This window comes from Gavialis gangeticus, unplaced genomic scaffold (genome assembly GCF_001723915.1).
Source record: "Gavialis gangeticus isolate Ggan-Ray unplaced genomic scaffold, GavGan_comp1, whole genome shotgun sequence".
NCBI lineage: Eukaryota > Metazoa > Chordata > Crocodylia > Gavialidae > Gavialis > Gavialis gangeticus.
In genome coordinates, this window is record NW_017729024.1 from 1,293,852 (window position 1) to 1,304,847 (window position 10,996).

General features: G+C 45.1%; 1 protein-coding gene across 1 annotated transcript in view; it reads right to left on the reverse strand.

The window, feature by feature from the left end:
* FRMPD1 (FERM and PDZ domain containing 1) overlaps window positions 1-4,924 on the reverse strand; it is a 33,814-nt gene extending 28,890 nt beyond the window's left edge. The window contains exons 1-2 of the mRNA XM_019516814.1: window positions 4,749-4,924; window positions 3,286-3,443 (exon numbers count right to left, since the gene is read on the reverse strand). Of these exons, the coding sequence (XP_019372359.1) occupies window positions 3,286-3,443; window positions 4,749-4,849 (259 nt within the window). The 5' untranslated portion in view covers window positions 4,850-4,924. The remainder of the gene's footprint in view (window positions 1-3,285; window positions 3,444-4,748) is intronic.
* Between the last annotated feature and the right edge of the window lie 6,072 nt (window positions 4,925-10,996).

A 10,996-nucleotide genomic window follows, 5' to 3' on the forward strand; every position in this document is an offset into this window, starting at 1 on the left:
GCTCAATTCAGTGTTCCCTTTCCTTTTCTGCTGCTCTTGGCTAAGAGCTCTGGGTGGGGAGATGCCATGACTTTTACACCTGGCCTTTTTCTGTGCAGGACAAATTTTCCTGGCCCCTAATGACAGCTGACAAAAGACCCACAGATACTTTCATCCTGGGAACCAGTGTCTAGGCAGTTGACACTACAGCAGGGGATCAGGAGCCAGTTTCGGCTGAAAAGAACCAGGAGAGAAATATTAGTAAGAAGGCATGTTGTTGTGCTTCTAATGAACACTGGACTAGAGAGGAAGGGTGGGGGAGGCATAAGAAAGGACCCAGGGAAGAGCCATTCCCTGAATATGTTCTCAGAGCAAAAACAGTGGGGATGAATGCATTTGTCTGCTTAGGTTTAAGCCATATTCATTCAAATGTGACACAATTCAGAGTTAGACTTCACATCAAACCTGCTTACTTCAAGAAATGAACAAGCAACCATAACTCTGGTGTCTAGTGACACCAAAGAAAGGCCAAAGTAAGATGAAGGCATCTGAGAATACGGGGCTCCATTTTATCTTCCATTTATTTTCAAAGCCATCATTCTTTTCCCTGTTGGGGTAGCACCACGGGGCAGAAGTAAAGTCGTTTGGGTGCCTCAGGTTTGCATTTCTTTTAAATTTAGCTTTAGCATACCAATGATACACCTGTGATGTATTTTACCATTATGTTAAAGCCCTGAATTCTGAGACTTTGTTTTATTTAACAAAAGCTTTTATCTTGGAATTTTCTTGTTTTTCTATATTCATCTTCAAACTAAACAAGTTTAGTTTAATCTTCATATTAAACAAGTGCTCCAGAGAGAATGATACCATGCAATACCTCCAGTCATTTGTAGAGATGAGGTATGTACCCTAAATCCTTGTTATCCAAGGACTTCAGAGCAGAGCAGATTCAGCATAACAATGACTCTTAGACTCCCCAACAATGGCCAACATGACCCTTCTTGCCACAAGACAGTGCAGCACATCTTTAACTCTGAGGCTGTAGATTAAGGCCTGTGGATGCATTACATGATTCTGAATCAGGTCAGAATGACAAGTGGGTTGTCATTTGCAGAAATCTAGGAGTTCAGCCCAGAACAAAGGCTATGTAACACACAGGGAAAGAAGAGCTGCCAACAACTAGGAAACTTTTTTTAAAGCATTTGATACCAGGCAAACCTGAACCTATTAGGAGGGGCTGAGGGTCAGGGGTAGGACACTGCTTGCTGTTTCAGCACACCTAGCTTCAACTTGTGGCTCTGCTACTTCTTATAGGACCTTGGTCAAGTTGCTTCCTCTGACCTGTGCCTGTTTCCAAACTGGAGAAGATGTGGGGGATGCTCCCATAATTTTCAAGGTGTTATGAGGTAAGCCCACTCACTGCTGCACAGTGCTTAGATGCAGTGGCAAGGGCTGCACTCCCACCTCTCTACTCATACTTATTATTTGAATAACAGATGGATCATGACAGTGGCTTAGCTAATGTTTGCAAAACACAGAAGGTGAAAAATGCTGCTTTGGTCTTTCAATCCTGCACCATAGAATAGACAGAAAAAGTGTGAAATTTTGCACTACACAGACATTTGCATGACAAAAATATTCAGCCTTCAAAAACAATCCCAGACAAATTATCAAATAAAAGAGAAAATTCTCCAAAATTGGTTTAGCTGAAGGTTCCACATACTTCTGACCTACAAATTAAGAGGTAATGGATAATAATAGATATACTTTGCAGTTCTATACCACATATTAATCATCACAGTTTGATGATTGAGTATTATCCCCTTTTCACAGACAGGAAAACTGAGTTACAAATCAGTTAAGTGACTTGGGCCTCTTGGCCAAGCAATGGTACCATCAAGGACTCTACCCAGGGCTCAGGTTTTCCACAGTGAGTATGCATGATTTGTGCATGCAATTCATCCAGCTGCCAACAAATATATCATTTTAAACTCCTAGCCCAAGAATTTTGAGGGTACTCTCCAAATGTCAATATTTACAATCAGGATTAATTATTCTTCCCCTTTCCATTTTTCTTTTTCACCCCCACTGTCAGATATGAGTTAAGCTCTGATGTGTGTTTGGTCTGTCTGTAGCTGGCCAATATACATCTCCCCGTTACCATGCTGACAGTCTCTACAGCAGCTGGGGAAGCAACAAGGGGTTGTTGCAGTGTGACAGCCCTAAAAAAGGATGATTTTTTATTTACATTTCAAAATAAAATGTTTAAAATAAGTTTACTTTTAAATACCTCTTTCCTGCATATTTATGTATTCCCTGCAGTTACCTCTGTAGGATGGTTATTAAGAAGGCTACCATCCTCTCAGAGTCTTAAACTTAGACTTATCTGGTAGCTTTGAACTTGAAGGACCTCAGAGCACTGCACACATCAAATAAACAAGTCTCTCATCTGTGGTACTAGAGTCCAATGGTTCACCTGACATTCATTATTCAAGGAGGCACCCTGTGGCTTCATAAATGTATGAGTTTACCTCAAAGATGCTGGGCACACAGAAACATCTCTGCCAAGCCACAGAAGTAAGGGTTAAGAGACAAACTACTGTGCACATAAGTAATAAAATGTGGCTCATAACATCTAGTCTCAATATGCAAAACAATTAGCAGATCCTTCTCTTCAGTCACATCTTTGAAAAGGAGGGAGCCAGCTCACATGGCAAACAGATTTCCACAGCAGCAGCCACTGCAGACTCAGGCAGGGACAGAGGAGGTGTTGGACTATCCAGTTTGGAGTTCACATGTAGCATGTCTACTGTCTCTGACCTGGGTGGGGGACTGCACCAGGAAAACATGCTCTGCCTGTTCACTTCTGCTCCATGTATGCATGGCCAGCACTACTCCTAAACCCCTCAGCTTCATGTCTACTTACTGCTACATGCCTGGCAAGGGTGGCCACTGGCCATGCTACATGTAGGACTAATGGGGTGGGGTGTGTTTTCACAGGTGCACCCACTCCCCCAATGGGAGCCAGTGCAGACAAGGCCATTACAGCAACTACTTTGCTAACAATAATGGAGAGAAGGACTGGTACCCCAGCCCCACAGGCAAACACCCCTGCATGCTGGAGGAGGTCAGATCTAAATCCAAGTTGACTGACATAGAAATAACCTGAGAAGGATATATCAACACTACAGGGAGGAGATCTGGCATGGAAGCACTGATGTCATAGCATGGTGGTTCCTTATTCAGTTTACTCAGATTTTACATATGCTGTTCCATGCTCTTGTAGGGGAGGGAAGATATTCCTACCTGCAGCAACTGATGTGATAGTGAGAGGCAAGTTTGGTGATATCTCAAAGCCATAGTGACCGAGAAGCAAATCCTTATGGATTGTGACTGTGAGCTTTACCCGGGTCAGTGGTTGGTTAATGCCATCAGATGGGATGTCCACCACAGATGTTCTCCCCCTGCAGATTTAGTGAGAGTGGGAGAGAAAGCTGGGCGTTAGTATCAGTTGATGCAATAATGATTTCTAAGAGCTTCTGGAGTGGAAGTAGAGAATGGTCAAGGTGTTTACCACAGGTTGGTTGGAGCGCAGGGGCCTCTTACACAGTGGGAATATCTACAGAACTTTAAAAAAAAGAGTCTTCAGAGAACTGTCCTGACTACCTCAGCATGATCAGAGACCAGGAGCAGCCCCTCTACTCAGCACTGTCTGTATGCTCAGCATGGAGGGTAGTTAAATGCAAAGCTTGGAAGCAGCAAAAGAACACGTCTTAGACATCTGTGCAGAGCATTCATTTGGATGTTAGGTGCTGTGTCTTGGTCACCCCCTCCTTTGGAGCAGGAGGATCCATTGGGAGAGAAGAGGCCTCTGTGGTCTCAGGGAGCAGAAGCCTCAGCATGGCTTCGCCAGCTAGAAAAAGGTCTGCAAAATGGAAGGGACCTCTGACTCCCTTCTGAAGCCCTATTCCAAGTCAGGAGGAAGGAAGCAAGAACCAACCATGCTAAACAGGGACTCTGCTCCGTGTCACTGGGGGAGCAGCTCCAGAGTCCTTTCTCCCAGCTGGTAACCACCCAGCCAGCATCCCTGAGTGTAAAGAGTCCAGCTCATTGAGCTGTGGTGTTAAGCTGTGCAGCTGACTCAGCTGTAGCTGAGCAAAGTGAAGGAAGAGAGAGGAGGCCAAGGACTCTCTACCTCCACCCTGAGCTAACATGTAACCTCCTCTCCATTTGCTCAGTGGGGAATGGGAGAATGAGGGATGCTTGGGGGCACCAAGGGACACAGTATGAAAGTAGATGAACAAAGGGGCACTAGACTGAGGCCACTTGCCTATTTCATGGGTGCTCTGGGACAGCTTTTAGAAGGAAACTGCTTCAGACTGTTACCAACATGAGTCAGCTTGAAAGCAGTGTCCTAAGAAAACATACTGGATTCTGGTTCCCAGAGGCCATCCTGTTCTGCTCTGCACACACAGAACTTAATAGCAGATTAAGAAGAATGGTTGGGAAGGTTAGCCTCAATTAAATACCATTAATTACCTCACCTAATGCATGGCAGCCCATCCAGAGCTGGGAAAAAGCTTCCAGGACCTACACTAACTCAATCGGCATTGACAACCCAGTCAGAATACAAACAGCACTGAGCTCTAGCTTGCCACTCAGGATCCATATTAAAGGAGACTCTTTTTTACTTGCTGGAAACATGTTTGTTTCAAGCTCTCATCAAAATCCCCCACCAATAGGAATTCTGCATGTGAAAATGTATTTACCTCGATGCACTATCCCGGGATCGGCGGATCCATCTTGCTACCATTTGTTCTATTCTACAAGATTTACGCGATTGAAATGAGTTGGTGTCCAAATCTTCCATTTACCTGAAGAAGAGAGAGATTAATTTTCTTAAATCATGATAACTTGCAAGAACCAAAGCAGCAGGAAGGCTAACTTGCCCCCTATCAGCTCTGGTTACCAGAGTGGGCTCGGTTATCCATAGCCTAACTACCCACAGCTGCCTCCAGTTGCCTGCATGGGCTAGTGCCCAGGAGGCTACTCAACAGAACACTTGTCTCTGTCTAGCTTTGGGCTTCTGGATCTTGTTCTTAGTTCCTAGTCCCTGCCTGTTTAATCTTAGTTTCCTGTTCCTTGGGCCCTGTTTTTTGGTTTCCTACTTCCTGGCTTCACCCTTGTTCCTGGTTTCTGCCTATTGGTTCCTCACTCCAGTCCAGAACCCCTTCTTCTGACACCTGGCTCCTTGTTCATGACTCTAGCTTGGTGATTGCCCATGTCCCAGTCCCTTACAGCTATAGCTGGAGCTGCTTGCTCCAGATCCTTTGGCTATTGACTCTGGTCTGCATCCTTACTTCCAGCTCTTGATTCCCATCGCTTGAGGCTCTATTGCAGTGACCACCCACATCCCAGTAAAGAACTCAGTCCCCTGATCTGTCTGCTTCTGATACCTTAGGTGCAGCTCTTGCTTCCTGACCTTGTCTGTGCTCGATCCACTGGGTTGTGGACCCAGGCTGGGGTCAAGCCCTGACTGATCACATTCTGACTGTATCCCTGACAATAACAAACTTAAGAACAGTGCCAGACTGGGTAGGACCAGCCATCCAGCTATACTAGTATTCCCTTCTCTGACAGGAGCCAGTACCAGGTACAAGGGTCCTTAAACTCTGAGGAAGGCAGTTACAGGATAACCCCACCATGGGGGAGTTCATTCCTAGCCCTAGTCTGCTTCACCACATAAGTGTTGCTATCTCTTATTTAAAAAGTTTGTTTATGTGAAAGAGTGAGTGCAGTAAGGTTTCTTTCCCAAGACTTTTCAGTTAGTGGGCTAGAATCTGGGAGCTTTTGCACATCTGTACATTTTGCAAATAATGTTGTGGAATGGAATTATTCCACCCCAATTCTGTCTGTCCCTGAAGGTGTCTGCACTGCAGGATGGGTAAACAGTGTGCTAGGAAGAGACATAGGGTACATAGTCTCTATGGTTGTCCTCAGGGCAACTTCACTGCCTCATTTCTAGGATTAGCACATGCAGAAAACAAGTGGGTAGGTGGGTTGTGCCAGGGAGCACTGCTCTGGGAAGCACTGTGGAAGTAATACGAAAAAACTCTTTGTGGGAACAGGAAGCTGAAACCAAGTACAAGTAGGTGCCCATTTGTGAACCATGTTCTCTAGGAGGCAGAATATGGACCCTCTCAGTTTTATCACAAAGCTCACTGTTTCTGTTAATTCTCTTCCTAAAAGCCCCTGGCTTCTGGATGCCTGTGAAGAGGTTAAAGTCTCACCTTTCATTAAAAAAAAAGTTTTGAAGTCTCCTGGTAGCAGAGAAAAGCCCCAAAACGTAACAGCTACAACACCAGAGAACATGTGAAAAAAAGCAAACAGTTAGTATTTTTCAAATCTCATGATTGTAGGTAACCCCCACTCATAATTATTGGCTGCTTGGGGTCAGCCATGCCACAAATGTATTTTTAAACAGGGGTATTATCAGTAGAATCATAGAAAATGAGGGTTGGAAGGAGATCATCTAGTCCAACCCCCTGCTCAAAGCAGGGGCATCCCCAGCTAGATCATCCCAGCTAGGTCTTAAAAATCACGAAGGTTGGAGATTCCACAGCCTCTCTGGGTAGCCTGTTCTAGTGCTTTGCTACCCTTCTCGTGAGATTTTTTTATAATATCTAACCTATATTTGCCTTGCTCAAATGCTTTTTAGCAGTCATCCATGCTCAAATGCTTTTTAATATAATGGCACATGTTAAATTACCCCGCTTAAACCCACTCCTGGGTGCCAGGATGGGACAAAGAGGAATAGGGACTAATAGAAGGACTGATAACCTAGAAAGCTTCTTACAGCTCTGAACTCTTACCTTTCCCTCCCCAGCTCTCTCTTTACCCATGTGAATTTTATTAGGATAGTTACTGACTGCCAGTTATTGGCTCCTCAGCACAGAAACTGATTCTGGGTGAGTTGCTGTATCAATCTCCCTTGGTATCAACACCTGTACTACAAACAAAAGAGAAGAGCAAGCTGAGCCTGGCAGAACAGGGCTGGTCTCATTGTAGAAGAGAACCTTTCCACTGCTCTTGGGGGACCCAAATCCCACTTCCCAGTACTGAGTTCAGCTAATGCTCCTGGAAGCTGCAAAAACACACAAGTCCAACCCCAACACAGTTATTAGTTTGAATTCAGAGAAAGCCTCACATACAGTAGAGAAAGAAGTGTGAGGCTGCTCGTAACCTCTGAATCATTACAGCAACTGCCACTAGGGGGACCCTGGACTTCTGGCACGCTGCATGGCTAATTAAAACAGCCACATTAGGCACAGGGCCCTGGCATCTGTTCCAGTGCAGCAGGTCACCCATGTGACATCACCTGACTCTCCTCTGACCTCCCTTCTCTGGGATGGAGTGATTTGACCATTTGGAGTGCCCTCCCCTACATCCCCACCTGAGCTGGGTGCCCCATACAATTCTCAGGGTCCCCCTGCAGAGTCACTCCCCTGCATTTGGCCAGTGAGCCACAGTTCCATTTCTTCCACCAGTGGTGCTGAAACAGCAGGGACTCAAACTTACTGGGTCCAGTAGCCATGCTTAGAAGGTGAAAAGAAACAAAGGCATTCTGGTAGGGAAGGCTACATTCTCACGGAAAGATGGTACCTTGCTTCCCCCTTCCTGTTCTCAAGCCCCAGAAAGGTGTCGGCCACTGTCTTCTGTTAGTACGGAGTAGAAGGGAGTAAGTCCTCGATGGGAACATTTTGGGGTGGGTGACAGCAAGGTCCAGAAGGGAGTTGCAGCTGCCTTGGGAAGAGGAATGTGCAGGACAGTGAGCAGTTGCATTCTCTGTCTGTGACAGGGATTTCCGCTCGGATTAAATGTAGCCATAGAAATTCTATGGAGATTAACAACTGACTAGTGCACGTGTGAGCAGCAATATATCCATGATAGGAGAAACAGCCCTAAAAGTGGCATCGGCAAGCTAAATTCCATACTGACAGGACTGGATAAAATGTACCTCTGTTTGCTAATCCTAGGGTTATAGAAATGGGGCTGTTTAGATTAACCACCACAGTGGGCAACTAAAACCAGAATCTCATCGAGCACATTCTGATTCAAAACCCTAAATTTCAATATCCTGGAGGTGGGACCTAACCTCTAAAGGCAGCTCCAAATCTTTAGCACTAGGTTTTGTTATACTTGGGCACTGGGCAAGCATTTTGCATTCAGCTGTATTACAATCTTAATAGTTTGTAATTGCAGTGTTGAAAAATGATGATGAAGTCCCATGATGCATCCTAACCATGTAACTGTCTCATTTTACTATGTAATTACAATAAATTGAACAAACAGCCAGACTGCATTAGCAATTTCAAGCAATAAAAGAATAATATATACATGTGTGGTTTTGCTGGAAGAACTGCCTTCAACTGCTGTGGTTGTATCATGGTTTAGGGAAACTGTGCCTAGCTCATAACAAAGTAGTTATCTAGAGTCTGAATTGTTTGAAAAGTGAACAGACTTCAGCATAGAAAAAACAAGGCATCCAAAAAGACACTCACCTCTGTTTGTGCCAGTTACTTAAGCAGTCTTAGGCAAATTAATATTACGGTCCCTTCTAACAGCTCCAGTTCCCTTCTCTAAAGGTCAGTGATACACTTTTTCAGCTCAACATAACTTTCATTTGTACTGTTTAAAAGAAATTTTGCTACCTAAAAATCGCTACTCAACAAATCTAGTCCTTGTGTCTGAAGACATAAAGCTGCTGGTTTTACTGGCAAAACTAGTAAGTTTTTAGCCTACTTAGTCCTGTTGAGCTAACAAGCTATAAAAGGGGAAGGTACAGTCAGTCCTGGATAAGGCATCATTAATTGAATTCCACATAGAGATTCTTTTATTTCTAGGGATAATGCATGAGCCAGCTTGACTTTCAGATCCCAAACAGAGTGTGCAAGTCCATCATTATAACAGCTGTCACATTGTATTTGTTAATTTACAGGTAAGAAATGTATTTTCTACGACCAGCAAAGTATTATATCCTGCTCTAGTTACTGCTCTGAGCCAACCCATGCTTCAACACTAGAAAAAGTTGCAGCTACAACTGCATCCTGACTAGGCTGAACTAATGTGGTATTTCAAGCTACGCAAGGGGAAAGAGTCTAGCCTTTTAAAATGAGAGGATGGGAAAGTTGCCAGGAAAGATGTATGAAACATTTGCTCTGAAACCAGGCAAAAGTCAACTGGTCATGGATGCAATGTGAAACTCATAGATGACCCTTGTGCTGGATCAGGAATTCATCCCATGAAGAACCCCATCACCACACCAGACTGACCTCACCCCTATTCATTCACATTTTCTTCTGTAGAAAACGAGCAAGGCTGAGGGCTTCCACTGCCTTCCCTCCTGGCAACCCCCAGGGAATGGAGGCTGGTTCTTCTTCCCTTCCCAAACCCCTCCTGTTCCTCCATGGTCACACAGCACAAAGGGGTAGCACACCCCTTTGACAACATGTGGTTTGGTAAATTTGTTCCGGGCTGGCCTGCTGTTCATATGCAGCATGCTGTGGAATTGCTCCTCCAGGCTCACAACTGCTGGTCCATCTGCCTCTGGGCAAGGTCCCCTGAGTCTCTGGTGGAATGAGGTGTGCTAGCTGTTATGCAGCCACTCCTGAAATGAACCAGATCTTGTGGCATGCAAAGCTTATTAACTTTCCAAACCCTCCTTGACTATGCAAAGATAGGGCAGCTGAATGGATGGAAAGCATGTGCTGCTGTTCAGTATTTAAGAAAACTACCTACCTGGGAAGCAGTTAAAAGCCACGAATCTGTGCCATAGAAGATGGTCTGTGGTGTGCTTGCTCGCTATATAAGACGAGTTTGTTCTCTTTCAGCATATTCTACACTTGGTGCCTGCTGCTTCTGGACTAGGAGCCTCCTGGGGCATTACAATGCCTGATGAGAAGAACAGCTGCAAGGATCACTTTCCTGGGTCAGGGCTTTGACCACATCACTGTTCTCTGTGCAGCCCTCTACTGACTTCCCTTCTCCATCACATCAAAAAAAAACTTCTCACCTCCCATGGCTGACTCCCCCTGCCACCATATCCCATACCCCCTAGAAACATGAACCCTGGCTCTGACCAGCCAGTGGAGCCTGGCTGCCTTGGCTATTTGCCAAAGGTTCCAACAAACCCTTTCCAGCCACTTGCCCTGCTACCCCTCACACTTGTGCAAGCTCCCTGTGACTATCACAAAGCTATCTCAGTGCCCTTCTTGAAGTCCTCTGCTGTTGTGCCTACTGCAAAATGGCTCCAGCTGTTGGCCTGTGGAGCCTGCAACCTCTCATGCTAACCCGAGGCTGCCTGGTGTTGCCCCTGTATTGCCTTTCATTTCTTACTCAGATTGCAATGTCTTTGGGGCAGAGATCATCATTTTTGTTTTGTTTGTTCATAAGCCCCTGATACCATGGGGTCCTGATCCTTAATCAGGGCTCCTTGGCACCACATTGTAAATAAGCAAGTAAATAATATGGTACCTTCCACAAGCATGCACATGGCTCTAATGGCCCCACCTCTAGCTTTCCTGGGACATTTGGCTGACGACAGCCACTATCACTGAAGCTGCACAGCATGCAGCCTGTTGGAAGACTGTCTGGTCTGTACAGGATTCCAGCTAGCAGAAAACAGGTCCAACTGCTTCAATCATTTAAGGATGAATGCACAATATATTTTAATAGGTGGTCAAGCCAGAAGGGACCAATATGAACACCTTGTCTCAGTGCTGACTGGGCCTTGAACCCTGTCAAATTTGTTGTTTTTCTTAAAGCTCCACCTCTCAGAGTCATGTGAGTTCAGTGGAAACTCACTGGCCATTTAAATGGAAAGAGAGGGGGATCTGGGTCTGCTGCTAAAAGGAACAGACACATTCCCTCCTGGCAGGCTAGAGGGAATGAAAAGGAAACAAAAGCTAGGGTGAAGTGGCCAGACAGCATCCTTGTATTCACTTTACAACCTGTAGTT